Source organism: Sarcophilus harrisii, chromosome 6, assembly GCF_902635505.1.
Source record: "Sarcophilus harrisii chromosome 6, mSarHar1.11, whole genome shotgun sequence".
Classification (NCBI taxonomy): domain Eukaryota; kingdom Metazoa; phylum Chordata; class Mammalia; order Dasyuromorphia; family Dasyuridae; genus Sarcophilus; species Sarcophilus harrisii.
Genome location: NC_045431.1, coordinates 118,900,683 through 118,928,648, shown reverse-complemented (window position 1 = coordinate 118,928,648; position 27,966 = coordinate 118,900,683). Strand labels below are relative to the sequence as shown.

At 34.4% G+C, this 27,966-nt stretch overlaps 1 protein-coding gene across 43 annotated transcripts in view; it reads left to right on the top strand.

Annotated features, from left to right (window-relative positions):
* The window catches only part of SORBS2 (sorbin and SH3 domain containing 2), a 423,285-nt gene extending 395,899 nt beyond the window's left edge, over positions 1 to 27,386 (top strand). For 25 of the 43 annotated variants that reach the window (XM_031943203.1, XM_031943204.1, XM_031943208.1 and 22 more), the window contains 5 exons: positions 223 to 420; positions 5,138 to 5,245; positions 16,021 to 16,070; positions 21,809 to 21,915; positions 24,884 to 27,386. In XM_031943203.1, coding sequence (XP_031799063.1) covers positions 223 to 420; positions 5,138 to 5,245; positions 16,021 to 16,070; positions 21,809 to 21,915; positions 24,884 to 24,945 — 525 coding nt within the window. In that variant the 3' untranslated portion in view covers positions 24,946 to 27,386. The remainder of the gene's footprint in view (positions 1 to 222; positions 421 to 5,137; positions 5,246 to 16,020; positions 16,071 to 21,808; positions 21,916 to 24,883) is intronic. The other 18 variants (XM_031943231.1, XM_031943233.1, XM_031943236.1 and 15 more) reach the window with 5 other exon arrangements.
* Positions 27,387 to 27,966: the final 580 nt, after the last annotated feature.

Here is a 27,966-nt window from a genome sequence, read left to right as displayed (position 1 = left end):
AAAGACTTTCTAGAAAATTGAGATTAAATTAGAGGATAGGCAGCTTTGGGGGGAGGGGTTCTGGCTTCCAAACCATAGAAAAAGTAAAATGATCCATTGGGAACTGTGATACTAACATATAGACACGACAATGCTTTAGTCAGGATACTGGGAGTGATTATCAGGCATTACCAATGACAACTGGATAGCCTGTTGACTTCTTGTCTTTTTAAAATATTTAAGCCAGCATCATTTTCTCCAGAAGATGAAGGGATTATTACAACTTCCCCTTGCTGCCTTTCCACTAGCCCTCCATTTCATTCTACCTTGGCACCTAAGTCTGACTCTCTCTCTACACTCCCTGGTTCTGTCCAGACCTATTCACCTCCTCTCCTTACCAAATTTTCCTACCGACAAGAGACAATGTCACCCAAGTTAAAGGTAACTGCATCTGCTGTTGGGTGTGATACATTATTGCATGCCTTCCAGTGCATGTGGAAGGTTACATATACTTTGTAGATTAATAACCATCTTGAAAGATCTAAATTCTGTGGAAAATTAATTGCTAATATGTAACCAAACAAGCATGGTGTTTGCAGTGTCAACAGTGAGCAAAGAGCCTGGCTTCGAATGTGAGGATTTGGATTCTAATCCTGGAACTGACATTTCCTGTCTATGTGATTCTAGACAAGTCACTTTTCTGGACATCAGTTCCTTTATTGTAAATTTATTTGGAATAGATGACTTCTAAATCTTAGGATCTTATCTAAAGTTTTGAAAAGTATAGCAACAAAACGAACAAACAAACAAATAAAAAGAAAATAATAGTGGTAGATTTGCTCCTTCAAGATTAGAATAAATCCCTAAATTCTAATAGAGCAAAGTAAGCATTGGAGAAAGAAGTTGAACATTAATGCAAGCAACTTACTATTTCAGAGCTATCAGTTTGAATCTTAATTCTTGAGATTTATAATTTCATGCCACTTCCTTATAAACCCATGCTATTTATTACAGATCAGTAAGCTCAGTAGGGCCTAATGGTGGAATAACTTTTGGAATGGGTAAATACTAAAAAAAAAAAAAAAAATACCTGAGTAAATACTATTCTTCTTACTTGGTAACGGGATAGTTGGTACAAACTAAGTGCTTAGTAAACTTTTGACAGGTTGAAGAGACAGTGCTAACAGCAATAATAACAACAGTGAGCATTTATATGGCACCTTCTTTATTTACCTTTTTGTTATTTATTATTTATTTATCTATTATTATTTTATTATTTATTTACCTTATTTATAGAGCAAAGCTTAAAAGGTTTGCAAACATTCTACATATCTTATCTCATTTGAACCTCTTATTATCCCTAGGTGATGCTAATGCTATGTAATAATAATGTTGTTCTTATGCTCATTTTATTGATGAATAAACTAAGACTGAAAGAGATTAAGTATCCAAGAGTCTGAGAGTATTTCTAGTCCAACTCCCACTTATTACATTTGAAGCAACTAAGGCTCTCCAAGGCAATAATAGGCTCAAGATCACAGTCATACAAATAGTAAATTAGGCATCTATAGTTTCAATCCATGTTCCCTGACTCCAAATGCAGCCCTCTTTCCACCAACCCATGTGGCCTTGAAATGAATAGGATAAACAGAAAGAATGCTACCTATGATGTAGATGGCAGACTATCCATTGCCAAATATCTGGCATCTTCATCTGATATATAATTCCCCTCTAACATATAATTAAAGTAAATTAATGTCTGGTTTTAGCATAGGGGGTAATTAATTTTTAATTTAAAAGACAACATATCACACACAAAAATAATTTTGTTAAGAAAGCTCAATTGATTCCTGAAAAACAGCCATTTCCCTGTGTGTGGAATGAGGTAAAAAAAATGTTTTAACTTTAAAAAATAAAATCTCCATTTTCATTCTTTGGAATTAAGAATAATTAATACAATAAAGATTGAAAATTGCAAGGCACAATTCAAATCTACTGAGTCAGATCACATGAAGTCTCTCAAATATTTTTTAGGTGATCTATTCACAACATACATATATACACCCCCAATAAATTAATTTGAGGTGTGGAAGGTAAAATCTAGTCAGACATTTGAAATAGTAAAAAGAATTTTCTATTTTCACTATTAGAGGGGGGAAAGGAACAATTTTACAGTAATAGTATTTACTGTAATACACATGGACATAAATTGTTTGCATTTTTCTTCATTTTTATGTTAAAATTTCTGACTCTTTTCATTGGCTTTTTCTTACCTCCTGGTTTCTTTTTTTCAGTTCTGTTTGAAAATGGTTAGGAAATTATGCAAGTAGAAGCCTCTAATTCCCAGAGGAGAATCTGCTAAATATTAGACTATTAAAGAAAAATCCTGATGAAAAATGGATTCAATTCTATGCAAAGAACAGTTTGCTTCCCTCTGAGTCCTCTACTTTTCTGGATTTATAAAGTCACATAATTCCCATATTATTATCAAGTACAGGATGCTTGTTCTATTTAACTAAAAGCATTCCACTACAAAACTAGCATTTTCTGGAATACAGGCTAATGAAATATCCTTTTAAATGTGTAGTACAGAGACAAAATCTGCAGTTTTAAATACCATCCCTTAAGGTAACCCTTCCCTTAATAAATAGTTCTCACACCAGCTCTCTGCTACTTGGGACTTCAATCTTTTTATTTCAGTTTCCTTCTCTATAAAATGGAGATGTGAGATCGTTTGAATCACTAACAATCTCATTTTAAAGATAGGGAATTCCATAGCCCATTTAACATGAAGTTAAACAATTTTGTTCACTGGTTAAAAAAAAAAAAACACTAATAAAATAAAATTTAAAAAATAAAGATTGGGAAACTGAATCCCAACACCCATAATCCTATCATTTCTCCTAAAGCGAGAGAAAAGAGATTTAGACTACTTGTATCATGCTGATACAGTGGATAGAGTAGGTTTGGAATCAGGAAGACTCATCTTCATGAGTTTAAATCCAGTCTCAGATGTTTACTATCTGTATTACCCTGGGCAAATCACTTAACCCTATTTGCCTCAGTTTCCCCATCTATGAAATGCTGGAGAAGGAAACAGCAAACCATTTCATTATCTTTCACAAGAAAATCCCAAATGTAGTAACAAAGATTCAGACATGACTGAAAAATAACTAACAAAAAAATTGAGTAAGAAGTGGGTAACAAGGTCCTCCCTCATAATAGAACATTATAATGAAGTCTCCCCTAAAGTATGGTTTCATGAATAGAACCTAGGAACCCAGGAAGGTTAAGTCTTGTATTCATCTTATTTCTATTACTTTGATCCATTACTATCCCATTCCAGGAGATCTGCATTAGATCTTTTAGATTCTCAAATAAACTTGCCTAATACAGAGTATACCAAAGTCCCAAAGTATAGTCAATATACTACACTAAGTAGTATGAAAACTACACTAAAATTTTGGGGACACTGTATAATAAACAAAGGTTTAGACCTATCTTACAGCAATTAAGGATTTTTAGATTAGTGATCAAGACAATATCCATGCAGAAAAGCCACCCAGTACCACCCCAAATCATAAGGTCCCCAAAGGCAAAATTTCTCCTGCTTATATGCTTGGTACTATATGTGAGAAGCAGTTTTCCCTTGAAGATAGGCTTGGCACTTGGAGATGGGATAGTGCCCAAGTTTCTACTATTTAATTAGGCACTATTTTCTATTCAAACATCCCTGGGTAAAAGCAGTGTTCTGGTCTACTAAAGACAGATGCATGTTGAAACTTTTTAGCACATGATAACGCTCTTTTCCTTTTTTCCCAAAATGTGTGGTACCATCTTTGTTTTTAAATCATCTTAATTTCTGAATATAACATTTTCCCTTTCCCAGCCCTTCTGACAAAGATTGAAGGGAAGAAAAAAAAAAAAGCAAACCTGTTATTCAGGATTAAATGACATATTAGTCTGTTCCTCACCCATAATCCCTCACCTCTGCCACAAAAAGAGTAAGGTAGATTGGTCATTAAGGAGGAAAGATGAATCTAGCCTTTCCTACTTCCCTTAGAAAGAGTTATTCAAACCTTTCTCAAATCAGTCAAAAGACACTGGCCAGCAATTATGACATTCTGTTTCTATAATATTAGAACTGAAAGAAGCTTTAGAAATAATAGGCAAACAATATTCCTAAATGCTACCCAAATAAGATTAAAATGTAATTGGGATATAGTTAACAAAATAAATAAAAAACACAGTGGAATATAGATGTTAATAGTTTTATTCTAAGTTAATATGTGATCTTCTAGAATCCTTACTATGGTTTAACATCCTCCTTTCTACTTGAGTTAGATATCACTTACCTAGTTCAGTCCCCTAATGTTATAGAGGGGAGAAACGGAAATCTAGAGAGGAGAAAAAGTAACTTGCCACAACTAGTACTTAGTATAAGCTGTACCAGAATCCAAGTCTTTTCATTCTAGAGATCTTTCTTTGGCAGTTTTCTTCCAGCATTTCCAAATTATTGGCATTTATCTCAAATAAACTACTAGAAAGGCTTTCATTATGGCTTTTTCCAAAAGGATCAGTGCAAAAGTCTGAATCCCTGTGGAAGAGTGTTCCTGACATTATGAAGTTGTTATCAAAATAGTTTTAAAATATAGAAATTTTGAGCACTCCATTGTACTTTTATCCTTTTTTCCAAGGAGAAAATTATTTTCCTCTATTAAAAGAGTTTTACATCCTACAGACATCTGGCATTCAGGATGAACCTATATATCAAGGGAAGTATCTTTCTCTCCTACTTCTCCATTCAAACAAGGCAATGAGGAAATCAATCAATAGATGAACAAACTCATTTTTAATGCATTTGCTATGGGCAAAATTCCTTCTGTGAGTTCTCAGCTTTCTGCCCTTCCCAACAAATGGTTATGTATGCAAATATTGTGCTGTGAATTTTTCCCTGGAATATTCTGTGAGCCCTGAAAGCTTTAGCTACCCAGTAACACACCAGAAGGATGACTTTTGCCAATAGCCCAAGTACTGGGAACTCTTACTCTGTGGGAGAGGGGTGCTGCTGTGCTTTTTTATTTTCAAAGTTTTTTTAAGCATGTCTGCTGTATGTGCATGTGAAGGGAACTGACCACCCTCTTTGTGGTTTTTTCAGGCTGATTTAAAAAGAGAGATATTTGTAATGGCTAAGCCTCCTCGTAGTCCAGTGATGTCTAGGAGATCCTGCAGCCCACCTGTCAGAGGTCACAGCAATTCACACAGGGTAGGGTCCCTCACACCCCAGGTGTGAAACAGCCTTCCCCATTCTCGCTGTTTCAATGTTTCCCCATTAGTGTTCAGTCCTGCACATTGGTCAGCTAGAGTGTTGGAGATAGGAAAATCTGAGTCCAATTCAGCCTCAGAAATATACCAGCTGTGTGACTCTGGGCCAATTAATTAACCTTTGTCTACCTTCCTTTCCTCATCTGTAAAATGGGAATAACAATAGCATCTACCTCATAGAGTCACTGAGATAACATATATAAAGCAATATATAAATTTTATCTATTAAATCAAGATGAAGATACTTATAGATCTAAGAAAGTTCAATTGTGCTTATGTATACTACATTTTAAAAGAAAGCATGCTTGGTAGTATTCAAATTCTTCTCCTCCCATTAGCCATTTAATCAAGTAAAAGCAGAGTTTTACATAAGATTTTAATGACCATAGAGATGGCCTTTTACAATGCTGTCATTTTACAGATGAGAAAATTCATGCTCACAATTGCACAAGGATTTGCTCAGGGTCTTACAGTTGATAAGGGAAAGAACTGGGATAGATATTATGAATCCAGCACTCTTGCCACTAGTTCTACACCATATTAGTAAGTAAATAAGCACCAAGAATATGGTTTTCTTTATCTGTTCCAGGCTTTGTTGTTTGTTGTGTGTTCTCTAAGATACTGATTTCTAAGACAAGAAAACAAAACATGAACTGGACCTTTCTTAATTCATATGTTGCATCTTGTTTTCTGCATGTTTTCTTTGGTTGATGTCCCATTTGTTAGAATTTTTTCCTAATGCATCCTTCTTTTCTCAAAATATTTTGTCACTATACTGAGCTAAGCTCTGTTCTCTTGTGCCTTCATTGTGGAATAGTATTTCTAAGGAGTTATCTGTTCTCTCAGTCTTTCTATATTACAATAACCTTAATTTAAATGAAAGTGCACATTATTTCCCATTAGATATTCTGTTCATTAATTTACTATTTTTTTAAATGAATGGATTCTAAATATTCATCTAAAATAGAATTATACAGTCAAGGGAATGAGTTGTTAATTTCCACAGGTTTGTGTTTCTATCACCATCATAGGGTCACCAGTTTTAGTCTTAAATCATTGCTCGAATATCAGTCATAGCAAGTTCTAAATTAAATGGTTTACTTAGGCATTTACTTTTCCCCCAACTCAAAACTGCAAGAGACTTTGACTTTGATAATGTTTCTTCTTCTATTTTTGTTTAATTTTGACATGTATTCATTTTTATGATTTTGCTTTTAGCAATTTTGTAATAACTCCATTCTGTTTACCATTAAATCATCTATGCCAAAGAAATACAAATTCAATCTTAATGATCCCTTTTTCTGACCCTGGCAGAAGATGGGACTCAGAAGTAAAGAATTCCATACACAAAAGTTTCCTCTTATGGTTGGCAGGAGCCATCAGAGAAATGCTACCTTGTTCTAGGACCCATTGAGACCTTAGGTTCTCAGATAGTTGATAATCCAGCCACCTTGAAATTTGTTTTTCCAGATTGTTGCAGAGTAGATTAAATTTGTATGCTACATATGACATTAAATAGTCTAATTTTTCTTAATAGGTTTTATGACAAATTATATTATTCTTAATTTAGTTTTAAATTAATTTAATTTAATTTAGTTTTAAAAGGAAAGTAAGCAAACCTAGGAAGACTGTGATCATATGGACAATTTCATTTAATCATAATATGATTGCACTAGAATTGGCATTCAGTGAAAAAGGATTTTGTTTTGAAAACTTTGTTGTTCAGTTGTTTTATTTGCATCTTTCTTGGCAAAGATACTGTAGTGGTTTGTCATTTCCTTCTCTAGTTCATTTGACAGATGAAGAAACTGAGGCAGATAGGGTTAAGTGACTTGTCAAGGGTTACACAGCTAGTATCTGAGATCATATTTAAAATCAGTTCTTCCTGAACTCTAGGCCTGCTACTTTAGCCACTGTCACTAGCTGTCCTCTGCAAACTTTAAACCTTCTTAAAAGCTATTTAAAAATTTTAATATCAGATCCATAAAACAAATGTTTATTCTTAAAGTTTAGAATCCCTTACTATACTGGTACAGCTTGGAGACAGGCTGTGCTAAGTAACTTTTGACAGAACTGTACCTAATAATTTTAGAAGGAGTAGAGTCTGTTTTATTTTTAAAACAATGATTTCATGCCTAGGCTTCCTTCAGACGCTGGTTATCTGGCTTTGAAAGTTCATATGTAGTTAAAACCAGTGTCAATAACAACAGCTGGTAGACCTTACTGAGCCAAAAGAAAAAAGAAAAAAATTAAGAGAAATTTTGTTGGACCATAAATATACCTTTGCTTCCAGCATGCCATTTATTAATGGGCAATTGTGAAAATTAACAATATAAAATAATAAAGATGTTGACATAAACCATAACAAGGAAGCATAAAATTACTGTGACCTATGTTTAGAACGAATTCCTCTCCTAATAACTGTTTCTTTTCTGTTTAAAAAAACAATTATTTTTATGAAAGTAATGACCTTTGTGAGACATTTTGTACCTATGAAAGTAATAGGTCATTCGAGGTCTCATTTTGACCAATAAGGAAAAAAAAGTCTATTTCTCCTTTAAAATATAACCAGCATGGAAGTTCCCCATATTAACCGAAAAGTTCATTTTCTTAGCCTCAGAGTACATATGATCCATGCTAAATATCACAAATGTATATTGTTCTATTTTTAATTACAAAACAGCCAGGAGGTTATGAGTAATAGAAATACCTCTACAAGATGGTTAAAATAGGAAAGAGGGGAGGGCACAGGACGGGAAGAGAGATGGCTATCTAATCCGCCAAACAGTCTGCTCCTTAAAATATCTAATCGAAAACGTCCTGTTCCCATTCTGACTTAGTCTGCAGGGAGTTTGCTGGGAGAGTCCCAAAAACAGTTGTCTCTCATGTAGCTGTCTCTGAACTCCAATAGATGGCGGTAAAGTTCAGATACCATGGATATATTTTGGTGAATGATAGTGATCCCAGCACTCCCTGAGATGGAGACCATCATTTCATGGGATTGTGGAAACTCCTTCTTCCTAATACAAGTCTATAACTTCTCTATACCTTTTGTAATAATAATTACAGCCGGCATTTCCCTAGCACTTTATGGCTGGCCAAGTGAAGCACCATGTGAATGCTATTCTTGTGTTATAGCCTTAGAGATTTTCCTGGGGACAGTAAGAGGTTAAGTGACTTCCTAGGTTCACGTAGCCACTCTGTGTCAAAGACGGAACCTGAATCCATGTCTTCCTGCCAATAATGCCCATTCGCTATTCACCCTGCAATAATTATGCCAGACAAAAGGATCAGAGAACCTCAGAGCTGGAGCTGAACAGGAATATCCTCTACGGTTGTACCCCCAAGGTGGTCCTCTAGTCTTTCCTTAAAGATCTCAAGTGAAAGGGAATGCACCACCCTCAAAGGCAGCCTTCTTCACTCTTAGTAACTTTTCCCCCTAACACTGACAAGAAATACCAAAATCTAGCAACCTCCTGGTAGGACAGCGTTATTCCTATTTTACAGAAGGACAAATCTTAAAACCTCATGATACTTTATTTTTCTCAACATTGCACAGCAAGGCAGTGATAGAACCACAGCTAGAAAGCAACTCAGCTGGCTCTGGACTATTCAGATAGAAGAGAATGTGAAATGAAAGATGGTGCAATATACTGTTCTTGAGAAGGTCCTCCTTGAATTTGGGGCTAAAAAAAGACAATGTCCACAGATGTAATAGGGACCGTAGAGGAAGGTATCAAAAGATAATATTAGGGATATTTGTGGCAGATTCACAGCAAATTAAATAATGATAACATTAGCTTTGAATTTATTAGTGGGAATATTCAGGCAGAGTATGAACATCTTTTCTTGGAAGGAAATAAATATAATATCTCATCCCATAATTTTAAAAAAAATGAAAAAAGGAAGCTCTACAATAAGAGTTTTTCTCCACAGTTATATAATTATAAGCTCTGAAAATATAAGACCATGGCAGAAACCATTAACTTTTTTTTAATTAGAGCAAGTAAAAAATCAAAGTCATTCAGCTCCTTTTTCATACATGTTATTCTGTATTCCTAGAATCCTTGAACTGGAGCTCGTATGGCATATGGCCGAAGCTCTTCATTTCACAATGAGATAACTATGGCCCAGGAAGGCTGAGACTTGTTGCAGGTCCCAAAGGACAAGAGTGGGATTTGAACCCAGATCCACTGATTCTAGAACCTATATATTTTTTTATTGACTCCCCCCACTGGTTCCTTTGTTAGGGAGTCAGTGGATATCCTTAATTTCAATGAACCAATCTGAAAGTTGGAAGTGGGAACATAGTTCAATGAATTCTGATTTCACAAATCCCTATTGTCACTTCTCTTTTACTTAGTAGAAAGTTTTAAGAGTTGCTGAATCTGAAAATGTCAGTATTTTCATTATACTAATGGATTTTTTCCAACAGATGAAGAGGAAGATGGCTGGGGGGGGAAATCATTCCAGGCATGGGAGACCTTAATTTTATATGTTCTTGTTATGATTTATATTATTACTTTTATATTTATTTAATTTTTCCAATACTCTACTAATAAATGATTAAAACAAAATGTATTATTAGGGCAATATATTACAAATAATTTTAAGCATGAAGCCTATTTTTATTTTATTTGTTTATATGAACATAAATACATAATACATAATATTACGTAATACATAATATGAATATATAAAATTACATACATGCCTGAGCGCACATCCTTAATATATATATTTTTATATAACTTTATTATTTTTTTCTACTTAACAAGTATCTTTTTTTCTTTCCTTTCCACCCCACCTCCAATGCACAAAAACAGAAAGGAAAGTTCTCATAACAAAAATGCATGCTGAAGCAACAGATTCCCAACAGAATCTCTCATTCTGCTATTTAAGTTCATTACCTCTGAAGCAGCTAAATGGATACAGTGGATAAAGTGCCAGAGCTGGAATCAGGAATCAAATCCAAACTCAGATACTTCCTAGCTGTGTGATCATGTATAAGTCACTTAACCTTTGCCTTCATTCACTGGAGAAGGAAATGGCAAGCCACTCTGGTGTCTTTGCCCAGAAAACCCCATTTTCCACAGAGTCACAAAGAGCCGAGAACAACTGAACAGTACTCTGGAATCATGTCTATCATTACATTAATCAAAATTTCAGTCTCTCAAAGTTAGTTTTTCTTTATAATATTGTCATCATATAACTTCTAATTCTGTTTACTTTCTGCTTCATCGGTTCATACAAATCTTCCCAATTTCCACTAAAACTGTCTATTTCATCCATTCAAATGGTGGTCATATTTTATTTCATTAATGTAACAGATGTTTCAGACCCTAAAATCAGATGTCTATTCACTATGTAATTCTGTCTCTTAAGTAATTGTTAGTACTGCTTGATACTGAAGGAAGAGAACGAGACAAATTGATTCCCAGTGTTACATAACTAATCATCTTCTATTAAGGTGGGTTTTCTGAATTACCCAAATAGAGACTAAAGAGTGGCCATTCAAATTAGTAAAGATAAGCTCAGTCATCCAGTTTGGTGTTATGCACAGATGGCTACTCTAGTAGTTGAAAAATCTGGTTTCAAGTCTCAACCCATATGGACAATATGACAATAATGACAATAAGACTCTGGGAAAGTGATTGAGTCCCTTGGGTCCCAAATAACATTAACATTATAAGTTGCAGAGCAGGTATTAGTTTGCTTTGATAAATTCCCCAGCATTTACTTATAGCAATGAAATCTTCTGGTCAAGACCTCCTACTTGTCCCCCAAAGAAGAAAACTTGATCAGAATCTGTTTTTGAATGTCTCTCAGTATGATTTAACTCAACAGATGTTTAGTTAAGGGGTATCTATATTGTGCAAGTGATTATGCTAAGTCCTAAATGAAATAGGACGGAGTCCTTTTAATAGGAGGGATGAGTCATAGCATGAGTTACCAGAAAACAGAAAGTGATAAAAGAGCAAAGGAATGATCTAAACAGAGATATGAGAAATTTGAAGAGGGAAAGATAAATTCCAGCTTAAGGATATTAGGAGAGATTTTGTGGAAAAAGTGATATCTGAACTAAGACTTTAAAGGAAGGGAGGGATTTAAACTGATGAAGGATGGGGTGACGAATGGTGTCAAGGAAAGTCTTAATCCAAGATATGGGAGAAAAGATAAACAAGGGTGCAAAAGTAATAGAAAGCTGGACAAGAAAAGGAAATAGTCCTTAGTTGAGTTTGTTGGGATTTGGGTATGTTGGGAATATAAAGCAAATAATAACAAAAAGGTTGAACCAAGGCAGGTTATGGATGACTTTGAATATCAGGGAAGGAAATGTCTTTAGGAGATCATAAGGAAATATTGAATATTTCTGAGCAAATGGAAGGATTTCAATGAGGAAAATGAATGAAAATGAGGAAATGAAGTACAATATTTACAGAGGAAGTAGAAATAATGAGATGGATAGATTTTTTTAGAGGAAGACGCAACAAAAATTTGGTCATTGATTGCTGTCAGGACTAGGGGAGGAATGAAAGTCATAGATCCTCATGATTCAACTTCAGAAATATGACAGTCTCACCCATAGCTGAACGATAACCTCAACAACATCCTCAACAAATAGTTATACTACCTCCAACTCAAGATCTATATTGGTGGGGAACTATGTAGAGCTTGAAAGGACTTCATAGTTATCTGGTATTATCTTCTCATTCTGCATGCAGTTGAGGAAACCAGATAAGTGGAATTCAAACTGACATCCTCCTCTGCCATTCTGGGGGTTTTTTTGTTATCTAATTGTTCAAAAATTTTTCCTTGTGCTGAGGTAAAGACGCATCCTTCCCCTACCCTTTGCTCCTAGAATTTCCTAGTTCTGACTTCTAGGGCCAAATAAATCTAATCACTCTTTCACATTAAAATATAAGAACATCCAAATACAATAAATTTTGTCGGATATTCTTCCAGCAGTCAAGTTATTACAAGGCAGTCTTTTTTACAAGCTAAATGTCCCAAGTTTTTTTAAACAAGCATGACATAGCTTGTATACCTACACCCTTCTTGGTACTTTCCTTTGGCTTGTCGATATCCTTCTGAAAATGTGGTGCCCGGAAGAAAATATATTCCAGATGTTTCTGACCAGGGTAAATACAATAACACAATCTCCTCTCTTCATCTAGACACTATACCTTTGTTAATATAAACTGAAATTTCATTAACCTTTTTGGCTATCAAATTCTACTAATGATTCACAAGAAACTTACAGTCTACTAAAATCTCCAAATTCTTTTCATGTGAACTTTAGTCTAGCCATATTTTTCCCTATATTTACTTGTACAACTGTGTTGTAATTAAGGGGAGGATTTTCTATATTTTCCCTCTAAATATGATCTTATTAAATATGGAGCCTTTCATCCTGTCACATCAAGGTCTCTGTGGGATTCCTTATATCCAATGAATCAACCGTTTCTCCAAGTTCTCTACCTGTAATGTAATTTATTTTTAAGAGATCCACTTGGGCACTCAGTAAACACTGTTCTCTTTTTAACTGCTCTCAAACTATCTTTTTAACTTCTAGAATTTTCTAAAACTCATGCTTAAGCTCTCCAATTTGAACAGTCCACATTCTTTTTCTTTTGGAAAGATAGAACATTTACTTGTCTCTAGACCCTGTAGCACTGTGTATTTTCAGAGATCTCTCACAGCAGTTCAGCTATCATGTTACAGATTCCTTCAGAACCCTAGAATAGAATTTATTCAGAACCTATGAGTGGCAGATAAGTTTTGAGCCTGGGTAATGGGGAAAGAATTGATTTTTTTAAATGGCAATGTTAGAGTAAGAGCAATTTGGGTGTGATAGGAAGAAATGATGATTTCAGTTTGGGACAGTTTTAGTTTGAGGTGTTATCTATACAACTAAGTGGAGAGATAGTCAGTGAGTCAGTGAGTAATTGGAACTAAAAGGCAGATATTCTCCTTTGAAAGATATTCAAAGATATTTCCCATCAAAGACTGCAACAATTTGACCTATATAGGTAAATGAATCCAGTAGCATACAATGACAAAAGAAAAGAATTCTTTAAGATCCATGGAAGGATTGGAAGTTTTTGTTTGTTTTTTTAATGTAAAGGAAAGACAGCCCAGGGTTAAACATCAAGGAAGCCTGTAGAATACAGCTAATCAGTTTTCATAGACGAAAAAAAAATAGTGACTTTAGAATCAAAAGGGAAAAACAATAAACCTGAACCTCCAAGTGAGATAAATTGAAAGAATTTAAAAAGAAATTAAACTAATAGAATTACAGTGATTAGCAATTATAGCATAGCTATAAAATAGAAATTATGAAAAATCTTTCCTCTTCTCCCTCCCATTCCTCTCTCTGCTGGGTTGCTTTTTGTGGTTGGCAATTTGATTTTATGACTTTAGTTTCATTAGCATTAGCGATTAAAGAAATAAACCAAAAATAAGATAGTTTCTTTTTTATTCAATTTGTAAATTGTACATTATGGTAAACATTGTTTCTTAATTAGGTGAAATTTTTGTGGATGGTTAGATACTAGTTCTAAAATTGTTAGGTAGCTAGTTAGGTTAGGTACTAGTTGTAAAATTGTATTTCATGCAATTTTAAAAATAAAAATAAATAAATAAACGACTTGGACATATATGTATGTGTATTACAGTGTTATATTTGTATATAATAGAAGCAAATGAAAATATATTGAATTTATTCTGCTACAATTTGTAACTGCTGGTAGTTGTCAGTCACAATTTGACCTTAAAAATAATGATGACATTTTTCATAACATTAATCATTATGTGATATTGATAGTGTAACAGTGATTTGTGGTAGTAAAATAGGGGATAGCAAGAAGTCATATTTTTCATTTCCTGCCTTTGAGATAGATGATTTGTTCATTGAATTCTTCTATTCCACTCTCCAGGTCTTATAGTTCCTTTGTGGTTTGCCTCATAGGCAGACAGTGGAGCAAAAAAATAATAGTAATTTCAAAAATCAGCTCTTCTAAGGTATTTATGCTATTTAGGATTCAAAAACATCAAATCCTACTAATGTGGGGGGCACTGTACAATTACCTTTAGAGAGGCATTCTCTACAATTGAGCCCACTCAGAGTTGGGACCTTAATTTTTACCCACGGCAACATTTAGTTATGTACATTACAGAGGCTCTTCTATACATTATATGATTTGAATAAAACTACTTAGAACAGAAGAGCTTTATTATTCACATGTTATATAGAAAGAAATTGTTAAGTCATTTCATCATTGAGCTAAAAGAAACCACTATAGTTCATCATTTCCCCGTGTTTTTAAGGATACCTATCATTTACAAAATGCTTTAAAAAGTTTACATTTTTGACAACCCTGGGAAGTAAATATTACTATTTAGATGAAGAAAGTGAGGCAAGAGAGAGGTTAGCTTACTTGCCACAGTCACAGAGCTAGTAAGTGTTTGAGGCCCAATTTGGAATTGGGTATTCCTGACTCTTACTCTATTACTATAATGACTTTGCCACCAATTTGCCTACCTATTTTATATATTTTGTGTCCTAAATAAAATTGGACCACTAGATGATAAAGATTTTCAGGGAAAGCTCTAAACAGCCTATCAGTCATCTACTCTTAAGTGTCTCAGAAATCCAGCTGTATCTTTATGTTGAAGATCATTTAACTAATTACTTCAGTTCAGTGGTCATGAAAGATTTGTATTCAGTAAGCTATCATGCAGACTTGGAGAATATCTTATGTTTACAGTGTACCTGTTTCATGCAGCATAAGGATGCATATAAAATGTGTGATGAATTACTGTATGCAGCATTTTTCCTAGAAGATATAGATCACTCAGAGATTACAGATGGGTGTAGAATTTACCTACTGATGAAAAGTACTATTTTTTTCCATTAGATGAAAAAATTTTGTAGTGATTTAGGATGCTAAGGCTTATCATTTCCAATATTATAAGTATCTATTACAGATACTGGTCTTGATGCTTAGTTTAAAAAGAAAGGAAACTCTTTTGAGGGTTCAGTGCACTGGAAATATCTACCAGTATTTCTCTAATAAGGTAAAATGTTACATGTTACCTGGATATTGTTTGTTCCAGTCTATTTAAAGTCGTCTGTTTTCCTTTAAAATCTGCATGGTGTTCTCCTCACCTTGAAAAGGGACAGTGTCAATCCAAATGTAGCATGGGGTGCCTGCCCAGTTGATATTTTCATGTGTACTGTACATGAGAATGTTGTCCGTGCAGGAACAACATAATGAATGAATGTGGCTCCTTTACTGTCAAAATTCAATGTGATTTATTTTTTGCTTGTTTGAGAATATACGGGAGACTAAGAATGTATGCTGTTGTCCATCCTGTCCCATTCGAGTGGTACAGTGTCTGCGTCTTTGCAATATTCCTGGCCTTTGAAAAATCAATGGGACTTGTGATAGTTCTTTAAAATGTGAAGAGTCTAGATTGTAGACATGTTTCAAGTATCTTGGACATCAATTGTTTGGGTTAAATTTTGACAATTCCCTTCAAAATATTCCAATTCTTAATCCTGCAATAGTCCTATTGTTTGCTTTTTCTTTCCTCTTGGTTTTTTACAACAGGAAATATTAAATGTCAAGAAAAAATACCATGCCATTATCCAAATTTTTACTTAGTAATGTACTATACTTTTTTTTTACGTTGAAAATCATTTCATTACAGCCACAGCGCCCTGGGTTTACTCATGAAAACATACAAAGTGGGGGGGAACCGTAAGTATCCGTCTTCTCTTCTAAATTCAAGAATAACCCTAACCCTAACAAAAGAAGGGAGGAATAGCCAGGGAGTTCAAATACAAAATCTGTGTGGCCATAAGGGAAAATGGTAAATTTCTTTAAGTGACAGTTCCATTCACTCCAAATAAGCAATCTAATTTGATTGTATTTCACCTGTGTTATATTCCATAATTTTAATGTTACATGCCATCAGGAAGTCATGCTTAGATGAAGAGTTCCTTGTCCTTGCTTTATGATTGAGCTAGACTCTCTCCTAAGATTAAGAGTCAGTTTTCTTTCCTCATTATGGCTCCTAGCAAGCATCAATTTCATTGTAATACAGGCAGCTCATCTTGTTATTGGGAGAACAGATGAGTGAGAATAACCCATTGGAGGAACCCATTTCTGACACAGTTCTGATGCCCTTTCCAAATAGCAGCCTTTTATAAATTGCTGCTATTTAACCAAGCTCATCTAGTTCCTTAGCCTGAGAAACGCTGCCCTTCACATCAGCCATAGTGATCCATGCTAGAAGCCATTGGCAGTCGTCTTGATTTTTGTCTTATTACTGGACTTTGATGATCTTGAAGGAAAGAGAAAGGCTGATGACTTTGTACAACTTTGCCTCACTTAAATGCAACTTACTCTCAAGTTAAGATATTGCCATCATGATGTCTTTGATCCTTTTATGGAACAATAGACAAACAAATGATCTCTCTCATTTACCAAATTAGCCTGCAGTTTCTAGACAGTCTCACTAGAATTCCTACCCCTTATTTCTACTCATTACTTTTTTTTTCATCATTCAACAAGCATTAGTTAAGCACCTGCTGTTTGCAAGGCATGCACCTTTAAGACTAGGGCTACAAAGAAAATGAAGAACAAGCTCTGCACTTAAGGACGTTTTATCATACTGGGGGTGGGCAGGAGAGAAAATTCATGTACATAAAAAAATAAAAAATAACTCTATGGAGCAAAAGACAACTAACAACTCAGAGAATCAGGAAAAACTTTCTGAAGGAGGAGGCACCAAAGAGATATCAACCCCTTTTCATCCAAATTCTGGGGAATTATTAGTAAAGATGCTAAAATCTCTTCTGTAGCATCAACTATAATATCCTCAGTAAGCCTCAAGCCTTCTGACCATATTCCTATCCCTGTACCATAGTCTTCCTGTTCCCAAGGAATAGCAATTAAGCCATTTTTATGAATTTTAGATCATTCATCTAGAAAGGGACCTTCAAGCTGATCTAGTTCAACACTCTCTTCTTTTAATAGATGAGAAAGCCAAGACCTAGAGAGATTAAGTGATTTGCTCAAAATCACATGAATGCCTAGTGGCAGAGCTGGGATCCAGTGATATCAAAGTCTGTGTTTTTTCCACCATACCACCTTGTTTCTCTCTGATTTGGCTCTATGGTTTGTTCCCTTCATTTCCCTACTCTCCTCTTTCCTAACTCTCACCCTCACCCTCAACTAGAGTCCATAGCCTAGAAAACCTTCTCTCAGCTTAAAACTCCATAGTCTCAGAAGCTAGTAAGAGAAAAAAGTTGATAAGAAAATCCATAAGCCTTTGCAAGTAAAGGTGATGAGTGCAATTTTTGCTGAATTTGGAAATTGTCTAAGAACAGTTTCTAATTTTCATTTTTAAATTCCTATTGAGCAGTTTATAGACAATTTCAAGGAGGCCCCTTATTGAAAATAGTAAATTATAATATTCTTTAGGGGCATAAATGTTTTATCCCATTCTTCATGCTTTACCAGTAGCTATTTTTAAGTGATAAGGAATATTGGGCATTGTTTTCTGTGGACACAGAATTTAATTGATTTTCTGACCACTTACTAAAGCCATACTTTTGACGATCAGATTTAATATTTGTGTTTATTGAATTATAGAGCCCCAGATGGGTATTTATGTATTTAGGAAATAGTATCTGGGACCTAATTAAAACATTATTTGTTTTAAAAAAAAAATACCGCCCAGTTACATTCCATGAAATATAGGTGGAGAACTTGGCTTCATTTAGATCCTTCCTTAAGTAAGTCTTATGAATAGCTAAGTTCTGAGTCTTAAAAGATTCAAGAATAATTCAGTTTTGCCTTTTCTTGGAATAAGGGAAATTTTTCACTAAAAGAAAAAATATCCTTTTAAGGCATCCTGCTTTTTCCACCACTCATTCCTATTTCCTCCAGTATGTCTTACAGGACAGCCCTTTTAATCTTTTACAGCATGACTGAACCTCCAACACAGAGAAAGTATCCCTTCTTAAAGTGACTTGATTTAAACACTAATAGAAGCAGGAAGTTCCTGGGAAGATGCCTCAATTCTTTTCTCACATTCCCAGGTAATGAGAGAAATGAAAGCAGGACCGTTTCAGTAAACACACAGACACATCATCCTATGACCAAATCAAAGTTTGTACCTGCAAACTGGTCTTTGAAATAATGTAGCTGTTAGAGCAGTTAGATGGTGCTGTGGATAGAGTGCCAGCCCTGAAGTCAGGAGGACGTAAATTCAAATCTGACCTCAGACACTTAATACTTATGAAATATGAAACCCTGGGCAAATCACTTAATCCCAGTTGCCTCAGGAAAATAATTAATAATAATAATATAATTGCCTAGGGTCTTAAAGCATTGGCCCAGTCACATCCTTCCATTCTGAAAAATCAATGATCAGCCCAGAGGAAAGCAATACAATTTCAAGCACTTTGGAAAATACACGACAGGGGCAGCTAGTTGGTGTAATGGATAGAGCACCAACCCTGAAGTCAGGAGAACCTGAGTTCAAATCTAACCTCAGACACTTAATACTTCCTGGCTGTATGACCCTGGGCAAATCAATTAACCCAATTGCCTCAGGAAAAAAAATACACAATAGTGCCAAACTGATGACTCAGAAACATTCTGCCCTCACCAAAGAGGATAATATGAGATTATACAATGACAACATATTCAGATATTGTTAGATTGGGGTCACTTTCCAAAGCAGAGAGCACTATTCAAAATTCTGAGTGTTTTTCCCTTTATTTATCCAAACTAATTTCACCCCAAACTCTTAACATCCACTGGAAATATCAAGAGACTTTCCATAGGGCTTCAGAGATAACTATTTTAGGTCATTTATTCAAAAAAACAAGCCATTTGATGGGCAAAATTGTACATTGGCTGATCAATGTCTTCATTATGAATATAAATGATCAATTTTATTCTAAGAAGAGATTGTCTTCACCAGCTTTCCAAAGAAGTTTGTGACCTCTCAAAATGTTTACAACCCCTGACTTCTTTAACAAATGAGGAAACAGGCCCAGAAATATGGTTTGCCCACAGTAGCACAATTAGTGTGTGAATTTGAATCCAAGTCTTCTAGCTCCAAATCCCAGTCCTTTACCTCTTCTGCACCATCTCCCCAATCAAAGGCAGCCAGTGCCTTCCCATTCCTTTTTCAAATACTGAAAATCAGCTTTTAGGAAACAATATAATGAAATAGTTTGCCATAAGGTAGGAATGAATAATAAAGCTTTTAGCATTACCTCTTCTCAGTATATTTTCATTTTAGTAGGGAACCAAACAAACCAAAGGAATGATAGAATGGTAGAATTTTAGGTGTCAAGAACAAAATAGTATATTTGGAGAAAGAAAGAAACCTTTTTGCATTTCCTTTTGAATATACCATATGAGTGGCAATCTAATCCATCTATGTGTAAGGCTGACCTCTTAACCTTATCCAAGCCACTAGTAGTCCACACTTCTGTTCAGAAAAGCTCCAGGGAATGTTGTACTACTGAAATATAGAATAGTAAACACATTTGAGAGTAAGTTAATATGTCAGTGCCCTAAAATACAAATGATTATATTTAGGTCCTGAATCTCAAAAGCATTTTCCCCTTATTTTAACAGAATTTTATTTTCCCACTTAAAGAACAATTTTAATTAATATATATATAACATATATAATTAATAATAATAACAAATATAATGGATATCAATTATAAGTAATAAGAACAATTATAAATGATTAATTTTCCCATTCCTAAATCATCTCGGCATTGTCAGAATCATTAGTGTCCATTTTCTCAGTGCCAAATGATCCCCCAAAGCTGCCCTTATTTTTACCTACCATTAATTGAGGGACTGCAAATAGCAGTCTTGTGAGAATGCTGCCAGAGGAGACTGCAGAGTAGGGACAAGAACATTGGCCAGAGAAGATGTAGTTTCTAGACTGAGTCTTACCACTTAATAGCTGTATAATCTTGTGCAAGCCTCCTATTCCCTCTGGACCTTCATTTCCTCAGCTGTAGAATTAAGGAACTGAAACATGTAACATCTAAAGTCTCTTCCAAGTCCAAATCTATGATCTTCCTATTTTTTTAGCTGCATAACAATTTGTGAGAATTAAAGACTTCTTTTTTCATTCTCCATGGGGAAGATATATTTTAGCCATATAAAACTGGCTTCCAGATGAACACAGTCATGTTAATTATGTACCAGTTTCTCCTTGGCCATCTCAGATATTGTATTTTTGGTTTTTAAGATACCATTCTTCATCTTGTTTATAAATTTCTTCTGTAAGATGGTGGTACTAGGATCCCCAAATTCTTTATTGCTCTTTCATTAATGCTTCTATTATAACCTCTCAAGAAATGTGGAATTCTGGGGAATGGTAGTGTTCAATTAATTATTTGGGGGGGGGGGATATGAAGGAATTATTCAAAAGTGTGAAAGAGGTGGGGAGGAAAAAATATTTGTAATTCTTATATAACATGAAACATGTAGCTTTAGGCTATTTTGCATTGGATTAATCAATGAACATTTAAAATCCATTGTTTTCCATTGTTTCATCCTGGTCTGTAATCCATACATAAACCAGCATAAAATGTACTGTCTGGAATAAGGCTTTCCCCCCACTGAGACTATTCCACAAACTCTAGTTGGTTATAAATTTATTAAGATAAAATACTTTCATGGCTGTATGTTTTCAATAGTGTGGACCTTCATTCCACTGGTATAAGTTGCAACCCATCCATCTATAAGCAGGTCTTATTTAGGTCATTGCATAATACAAAGAGAATGGCCACCCAATGTGCCAGCAGACTTTTTTGGTGTATGCACATGTATGTATTTTTAATAGGAAATGAAGATGAAATTAAAAAAGTGTTTTTTTTTTAAATGACATCCCCTTTTGGCAGAGTGACACTCTTTCAAATCCCACAAAGGTACTCAAGAGATATATTTAAACTATTTGGTTTCTCTTAATGAAAATGTATTTTGAAAACTAAATCTTTCAAAATTTATGCCACATATATATGTGATCCTAAATATCCTTCTTCAGAAACACTGATTCTCTAAGAGCCTTTCTTATTTTCTGTAGATGGATCATGCTAACTTTTTTTTTCATTTAATTTCTTTATCTAAGTTGTGTGAGACAACCAAAGTCATCAGATGAACAAAACAAGCACCTGCCTTAAAAACTCAAAAATATTTAAATCAGAATGCCCTTCATAGCGTGAATTGTGAAATTACATAACTATGTAATCCTGGTCCCAGCCCAGTACCCTAATGAAGAGTTCTACCTTCTTCCTCTCCATGTTGACTAAAATTTCATGTTCCTTAGTATGTTTTTAGTTAGAATGATATTTTTCCAATCAAAGTGACAATTTCACCTCCTTCTCTAGCTTAGCAAAGGTGCAAAGAACTCTGTTTAAACACACGCATTTGTATTTGTCCTGTTTAAGGTTTCAGGCTCTGTATAACTATACTCCTAGGAATGAAGATGAATTGGAGCTCAGGGAGAGCGATGTCATTGATGTGATGGAGAAATGTGATGATGGATGGTTTGTGGGTATGTGTCCAGCTCTTTTTGTATACATTTTGCTTGTTCATAATTTGCTTGCACACTTTTGCATAATTTGTTGTTTTCTCCTGAATGATAAATCATGCTTTCTTTGACTTCATACACTTCTTGACCTCTTAAATATATAAAAATGCAGATGCACTATGTAATTCTAAGAAAATTTCTCTTAAAAAAAAATCTCAGTCCAATTCCAAGTCAATAGTATGTCTTCACAGTATAATCTCCAACAAAAGGTCAATCAGGAAAGCCCTAAGACTTCTCTCATGTGTGTATATGTATATATAGATATAGATATAGATATATGGAAAGGGCTAGAAGTTGCAGCTTTGGGCTTGATATAAGAAAAAAAAATCATTTTCTCACAATTAGATCTTTCTACAAGTAGAGTTAGCTTAGCTTGGAAGTATTGGTTTTTTACTGATTTCAAGTAGAGGCTGGATAATCAGGAATGTACAATATTTCTCTCTCTCTGTCTTCAGGTATTCTCCAATATCCTTTGTCTAGATTTTCCTTTGCAGCTTTGGGGAGTTGAGTAGTTTTTCTGACTTTTCTAATTCAACTCAAGAATGCTCAAGGATGACATTGCCTATATTTTATTACATCTATACCACAGTGAAAGTGTTTAGTAAATGGTTAAAAATAATCACAGAGCCTAGTTATGGTAGCACATACTTGTAGTCCCTACTGCTGTGATAGTGACTAATTATTTGAGCTCAGAAGTTCCAAGCTTTAGCAGAAGGAATTCAGCTCAGATCTGGGTTGTTGGGCTAGTCCAGAAGTTCTAACCCTGGGATTTATAATCTTGGTTCAAAAAAAATTAAAATTGGATTTTTTTTTTTTTGGTAATTCTATGTATTTTGTGTATTTAAAAGCATTAACATGAGCACCTATCAACTTCACTATGCTGCCAGTTGGGGCCATGACACAAATAAAAGGTTAGCTATTTCCTTCATTAATGAATAAGATAAATGCCCCCAAAAAAGCAGAATGTACGAAAGGCCTATTCAGACAGATAAATGTCCCATGATGGGTTTTTTTTGTTTTTGGTTTTTTTTTTTTGAGACTAGTCCTCTATCTCATTTGGCTGAAAGTATCACAATCAGACATGACCAAATCCCAGGACTGATTTGCTCAGGAGCTTTAACCTTCTCTGTTTTTCTACCTCAAGACAGGGTGGTGGCCCTAAAGCACTCACCTTATTGGTGCCAGATTTAAGTACACACACCTGATCAGCTTTATACTCTTATCTAACCTCAGAATTTCTGAATTTAAGTGATTCAACAGCTTTAGCCATCCCCCACCCCCCCAGCAGTAGGGACTACAAGTATATACTAACATACCTGGTCTCCAGTGATTATATTTAAGCATTAATGAACACCTTCATTGTGCTACAAATAAAGGTATAGGTAGACAACAAAACTATACTTAGGAAACCAAATACACACACACACACACACACACACTCACAGACATATATATATATATATTACATTGTATTTATTGTATATATTACATTGTATATATTACATTGTATATATTACATTGTACATTACATGTATACATGTATACACACATATACATATATATATATATATATATATATACACACACACATACACACACATCTATAGATATGTAGTTATGGAAAAATGACTAGATTATTTTACCTTTGTCTCTTTCCTTACTCTACCCATAGTCCTTCCTCACTACCAACCTCCTTTGCCTCCACTTCTTATTATGAGCCTTATTGGTAGTATAACTGTTATAGTGCCCATTTTACAGATGAAGGGAGAAAAGGCAACTTGCTCTTGGTAACAGATCTAGGAGAGTAAAGCCAGGTCTTTTATTCAACTCTCTTGATTCCCAATTTAAGCATCTTTCTATTACTTCACCCATTTTCCTGTAATTAAGAGAAAATCCATGACTGCAGCCTTTATTGACCACTTCCAATTGTGGTTTTTATGCAACCAGCAAATATCAAATATGGGATAGCAAATTTAGGTGAATAGTTTTTAAAAAGTATATTTCTTTTTAATTAACTTGCTTATATTTAAATGTGCTGGAAATTCTAAATTACATATTGCATCTGCTGTTTTTAAAAAAATTCTTTGATAGAATGTTCTTGAGACAAAATGTATTGATGAATAATACCCTTTTAGCATTCAATTTAAATATTGCATGGAAACATTTTTAATAATTTAGACATCACATCTACTAATGATGCCTTTTCTTCCAAACCCCCCAACAGTTTCTTCTCATTTATATGTTGACTTTGTGTAACTCATTTAAAATCAATCTAATTTGTTAAGATTTTAAGCAAAATTTTTTAATGAAGGATATGACCTTCATTATAAATAAGGTGACAAAAATGTGGATACTTGTGATGCACCTGGTATCCAAATTATTTTTAAAAAGAAGAGGGAAAGTTTCAGTCTTGTTACATAGCCCAAGTATTACCTCCTATATCTCCCAGCTGTAGACCACTACTCTGCAAGCTTTCCACCTCATTTGGAGAATTATACTGGAAGATATGGTTTTAAGATATACCTCCATTACTTCTCCCATTTTCCTCTTTGCAATTTCCTGCTGCTCCATTTTCCCATCAAAAAAAATTTCATCCCACCCTACTATTCAGAGCTAACCTCATACCTAAAATCTCATTGCAATTCACTTAGATTTAGAAATTGATTACCAAAATGTTATATTTCCAATTAGTGAAATTAGATAGCAATAGAACAAAGTTACATGGCCCAGTCCTTCACATCAAGCAACATAGAGAACCTAATTATTGTGATGGTTTTTAGTTTTAAAATGGATTTTCCCTCCTTCCTCTTTAAAGCCTCTGGTGTTGGAATCACCAGCAAGGCCTTGAGTATGAAAACTGTCTTCAAGGCCCCATGCATGTATTGATGGTTCATTGTTATGCCTTCTTTCATTTCTTGCTTCTTACTTTCAGGAACTTCAAGAAGAACCAAATTCTTTGGTACTTTCCCCGGAAACTATGTCAAGAGGCTGTGAATTCTTTTCTCTACTTATTTATGCTGTATTTCAGCAATACATTCACATAAAATTCCTTGGAAAACATGCTCCCCAGGACTTCTGTTTCCATGCTTCACAAACAGAAGGCTTTAAGCATCATCATCACCATCTTCATCCTTGCAGTGCAGTGTTACAGCTGCCATGACCCCTTTGGGAGAAGAGGCTGGAGGGTTTTGCTGTAACTGTACTTAGTCCTGTTACCTGTTTTAAACGTTTACAATTTGAAACACAAAAACAACCTGGAGTTGTATTATACATAGAAACAAAATGGATGAAATCTGGAGTCCAAATGAGAAGCATCTCATAGAAAAGATTTTCTGGTCCCCTAATCAAAGACTCTAGCAGATCACCTCCCCTGAGGCAGCAGGAAGATAGTGTTTCCTTAGGACATGCTAATATTTGCATTTCCACCTCTTTAGTTTGGCAGGATACATTATTTTCACTTTGCTGCATCACGAGTTTGCCTCTTGTTCTAGTTGACGATATATTTTTAACTTTAATTCAGTGATTGTTTGCCTTCGTTTACTGGTTATAACACGCACAGTGATTGTAAAATCTTCAGCAAGAGTAGGAATCTTCACTTGGACAAGCATGATTTTATTATCACATCTGAATTTTCTAATAGGACTGTTTTCCTTAAGGGTTGGAGAAGTTGGCTTTTTATTGGTTTGGGTTTTCTTTTTTTAACTTTTTAAAAGTGTAAATGATAAGAAAATTTACAACTTTAAGTAATTACTATGAAAAAGAAGAGGTAAAAGATGGACAGCAAAAAAAAGTGTTGTGTTCTAAAGTTGCATTGCTATTTTATATTAAAAATGTTATAATCAGCAACATGAACTATGAGATAATAGTTTTATTTATCAGATTAATTTTAAATAAAAGCAGTGTTAGTGCAAAGATTCATTTGAACGTAGACCCTTGAACAAGATACTCACAGAAAGTATCTTCAAGAGCTATGTACTGGTTTTATTTTTATTATATTGCATATATGTGTGCACATATACATGCATGATTGTATATGAACATACAATACATATGCATATGTTGCACATTTATGGAAATGTTAGACTCCCAAGGCACGCATTATTTTATAAAAATAAATATATATATATAGCACTTCAGAAACATCAGAAGTATTAATCCAGGTTTTTGCTTTGCTTTTTTGTTTTCCTTTAATGAACAAAGAAATTATTTGAATGCACCACTTATCTTATTTCTGTAAGAGTTCAAGTCCAAATAGTGTCTGTATTAGAAGACAGGAGTATATTAAGCCTGTGTCTCCCAGTGTGTGTATTTATATAAAATCTTTCCTAATCATAAATTGGGCACCTTGGGAGACCCAAATCTTGGAATTTATCAGGATGGGGTCCTGGAAAAAACACTGACCTTGGGGGCAGACATAGGTTTAAGTCTTGGCTCCATGAATGGTTTGTTCTAGATCATATAAATTCGAAATCCAAAATATGATGAGCTTAAGACCATACTAAATAGTGATTAACTGGTAATCTGAACCCACAAGAATGAATAGCAGTGAGTTATGCCTCTGTTACAGTCACTCAGAGACCTGGCTTAAGAATTCTTATGACTTTATACAAGAACTGTTCATATTTGGATTCTTCAGCACCTTATAAATGACAGACTTTAAATGGCTTTTCACCTGTGGTCAGTGGTTGATTTTTTTTCCCCACAATGGACATAGCCTCTCAAATATTGTACATATATTTGCCTCTCTTTTGTACAGAACCATTTAGCTGAGTAACAAATGGGAAAAAATTCCTTTTCAGTCCTCACCCCATACTTATAGTAACTGAAGAAAAATTTTTCAACAGGTTTTCCTGACTCACAAATCATGATGCTTACTTTGAGAGTGCAATTCTTTGGCTTTTATGCAAAATTTTATAAATTTTTAAAAATGGTCTTAGCAGCCAAATTGAAATGTATGTATATATCTTTATTACAGAGAAATGTCATTAGTTTGAAGATAAAGAAACACCTTTGCGCAGCCTACCCTTCTTAATGCTGCAGTCATGACAAGATTTCTATTGCAAAGGCTTTGGGGCTCACAGCTAGGTCAGCCGCATGCAGCTTTGCCGAGGATGATTAGTAAACTACCTTTGATGCCATTTATGATTTAAAAAAATACTTCAATATCTGTTGCCTGTAATATTTAAGAAAAATGCTGTTTCTACTCTATCTGATTTTAAAAAGAAGGGGGGAAATAATTTTTTTTCACACCTGGCTTTCAGGTAATTGAATTCTTACAAGCAAAGGTCTGTGTTTTTTTTCTTGAATAGACTTCTAATAAATTTTGCTTGGAGTACACTTAGCTTTTCTTCCTGGTATTTAATGACATGTTATCTTGAAGAAGAATTGTGTATTTGTATCCTATTTGATCACATAAACTAAATGAAAATGTGTTTATCTTGGTCTCTTTTGTTGTTGCAAACATGGAGATAGACTTTAGAGCAAGCCACCATAAATCTGTTTCTGAGTTATTCTTCAACTAGTATTTACAGCATTTTCTATTAAAACATCTGGCACATGATGTTTTTTTTGCCTCAAAAGTAGGCATCTCTTTCAAAAGAGTAGCAGGGCCGAGTACATATTACTTACAAGAATTTATGTGCATATTCTCTCCAATATCTTTTATAGCTGGATTAAACTTGATCTAAAAAGCTTTAGAACTATTTGAAGAACTAGATGGAACAATGGTTAGGGTGCTGGAATTGGATTCAAGAAGACTCATATCCTGAAGTTTAAATCTAGCCTGACAGATTAGCTGTGTGATCCCAAGCAAGTCACTTAAACCCTGCGTGCCTGAGGTTCTTCATATGTAAAAATGAACTGGAGAGGGAAATAGCAAATCACTATAGTAACTTTGTCAAAAAAAAAAAAAAAAAAAAAAAAAAAAAAAACGAAAACAAATAAGATCACAAAAATTGGACACAACTGAAAAATTGCCAACCAACAACAGCAACATAAGTGTCCTTACTTTTAAGT